General features: G+C 38.3%; 1 protein-coding gene across 1 annotated transcript; it reads right to left on the reverse strand.

Moving 5' to 3' along the window:
• LOC140828209 (jasmonate-induced oxygenase 1-like) lies at window positions 1–2,140 on the reverse strand. Its single transcript, XM_073191191.1, has 3 exons — window positions 1,573–2,140; window positions 933–1,263; window positions 1–320 (listed from the first exon to the last, which is right to left on the reverse strand). Exons 1-3 carry the CDS (start codon window positions 2,073–2,075, stop codon window positions 69–71), a joined length of 1,086 nt encoding a protein of 361 aa, XP_073047292.1. The 5' UTR covers window positions 2,076–2,140; the 3' UTR covers window positions 1–68.
• Between the last annotated feature and the right edge of the window lie 350 nt (window positions 2,141–2,490).

The following is a 2,490-nucleotide window of genomic DNA, read 5'->3' on the forward strand; positions in this document are numbered from 1 at the left end:
ATATATATATAACCACACTAACAGTTAAAATTATTACTAATAATTATGTCATATTATTAATTTCACCATCAAGGCGAGTTGATGAGAGATTCAACTTGGGATTTTCCACGAAGACCCTTGGTCCTAACGTAGAGTCTGTACTCGTCGAAGGTCATAGGCGGGTATAGCCGAGGGTGTCGTTCTTCGGTCCGGAGCAGTTCGGCCGGTTCGATCAATATGTCACCCCTTGGATTGTAGAACAAAGCAAGCGATAGTCTGTCTTTCTCGGCATTCACCACCACTCTATGCTCCACACTTTTGTAGTTCGCGTTGCTCATTATCTGTATAATTTGATATTCGTCTAATCAGATCGATATAGATACCTTCAGATGTTGTCATGTTTTGGCATGCTCACTAAGTATAGACAGTTACTAATATTTCACTGCATCTTACAAGTTATTTAGCTCAACTTCCTTAGATACATCATATGGATGGAGCCGATCGAAGGGGTGGTTAATATACACTAAATTTTTAAATTTTGGTTTTGCCACTTTTAACTTGTAATTTTTTGTTGATTTTGTCGATGCGACACAAGAGAATGCTGATATGGCATCAGAAAAAACTGACAAGACGTCAAAAATTTGACAAAAATGGCAGAAAATTAAAAGTTAATGTACAAAAACCAAAGAAGATTAAAACCAAAATCAGACAAGTTAATATACCAAAAAAAATCATTTTATCGGTTAATATATGCATATAAATATTAAGAATTTAAATTTCTTATCTCTGAAAAATCTTGATTTTGCGGCTGTTTGTTTATGAGTCCATAAATGTTAGTTGTGATGGTAGTTGCATTCCTGATACATAGAGACATAAAAATCTATCGTGATAGCAATCTCTTAGTGTGTGTTTGTGTGATATATACATAAAAAAAAATAATCATCATAGAGGACCTGAAGTTGATCTCCCAAGTTGACGATGAAGGCATTGGAAACGGGCTTGACGGTGACCCACTTATCAGCATGTCGGACTTGGAGGCCCGACACATCGTTATCGGGTAATAAAAGGGTGATTCCACCCGGATCCGAATGGGGCGACAGGCCTAATGTGAGATCCGGTTGAGGGCATTTCGGGTAATAGTTCACCCTCATGCATGCGCTCATGTCTTCTCCTCCGAAGGCTTCCTGAAGATAGTCTTCTCTTAACCCAAGATTAGCCGACAAAACCTTCATTAACTTTCCTCCAAGTTTAACCACTTCCCTACAATACTCTCCCACCAATTCCCTACAATCATTTAAAATTTCAGGGGAGAAATTATCATAAGTTGTCCTATTTAGGATTTTGGTTACGTAGTGTCATTAAAATACTGGTTTCAGTGGAGTAAGTTAATCTTTTTTTTTTTGGTCATTCTAGAATGTTACTAATGAAAATATTGTTGAAGTATCCAACTTCACATGAACAGTAAAAATAAAAAAAAGGTAAAAAAAAAAAAGACCAACTAATTATTTCAATAAAAGGCTAATTTTTCCTTTAATGCGATGGATTAATTAATGAAATATAATTTGAGATCAAGTTAGACTTATTAATATATACCTGCAAGAAATAGGGAGACTAGGCCACTTGTTTTGATCCCTCAGCCCTAAAGGAAGATAATGGAGGAAGAAATAATCACTCCAATCCAAAGATATCCCTTTCTCCACCCCGATGCGGCTCCCGTAGCCCTCGTACGTGCTCGGCGAATTTGCGAGCTTCTGCTTCTCCTCCATCGGCAGCTTAAAGAACTCACGCCACGCCTCCTGCGTCCGTGCCATCAGCTCTTGGCTCACGCCATGATTCACCACCTGGCAGAATCCCCACTTGCGGCACGCGTAGCCCAGAAGGGCGGCCGTTTTCCAGCGGAGCGACGCGTCGTCTGAGTACAGATCATTCATGTCGATCACAGGAATCTCGATGTGGATTTTGCCAGAGACTGGCTCGTCAAAATTGGGTCTTTCTTGGGGTTTCTTCACGTATCTTTCGGGTATGATCCGGATCCCACTGTCCGAAAGATGTTGAACACGGATGACTGGTTCGGGCCAGCTCTCCAAGCGGTTCATCTTCTTCGTTTACTGTGTGTTGTGTGTGAGAAACACAGAGAGATAGAGAAGTGGCAGCGGGTAACGGCGATGGGAGAAACATATATATAGAAAATATATTTTTTACAATACAGTTTTGTTTTCATTTTCTCTTGGCAAAATGTCACTTTTTTATATGTTCATTAAAGACGCTTAAAATTTTTATTTAAAAAGGCTTTTTTAAATTAAATCATTTTATATCTAATTAATATGCCCTTCGAACAGCTTTGATATATAATTGATAATTTTTAATTATTAATCTGATAATTTTAGTTAAATTGTTTGTGACGTATGTGAAGATCCCCAAAGTTTATTTGTTAGGAATACTGAATGATCGTCAGATCATGCCAATTGACTTACTACCCAGATCAACCGATCATCCGGATCCACTTATTTA

This window comes from Primulina eburnea, chromosome 3 (genome assembly GCF_022965805.1).
Source record: "Primulina eburnea isolate SZY01 chromosome 3, ASM2296580v1, whole genome shotgun sequence".
Taxonomy (NCBI): domain Eukaryota; kingdom Viridiplantae; phylum Streptophyta; class Magnoliopsida; order Lamiales; family Gesneriaceae; genus Primulina; species Primulina eburnea.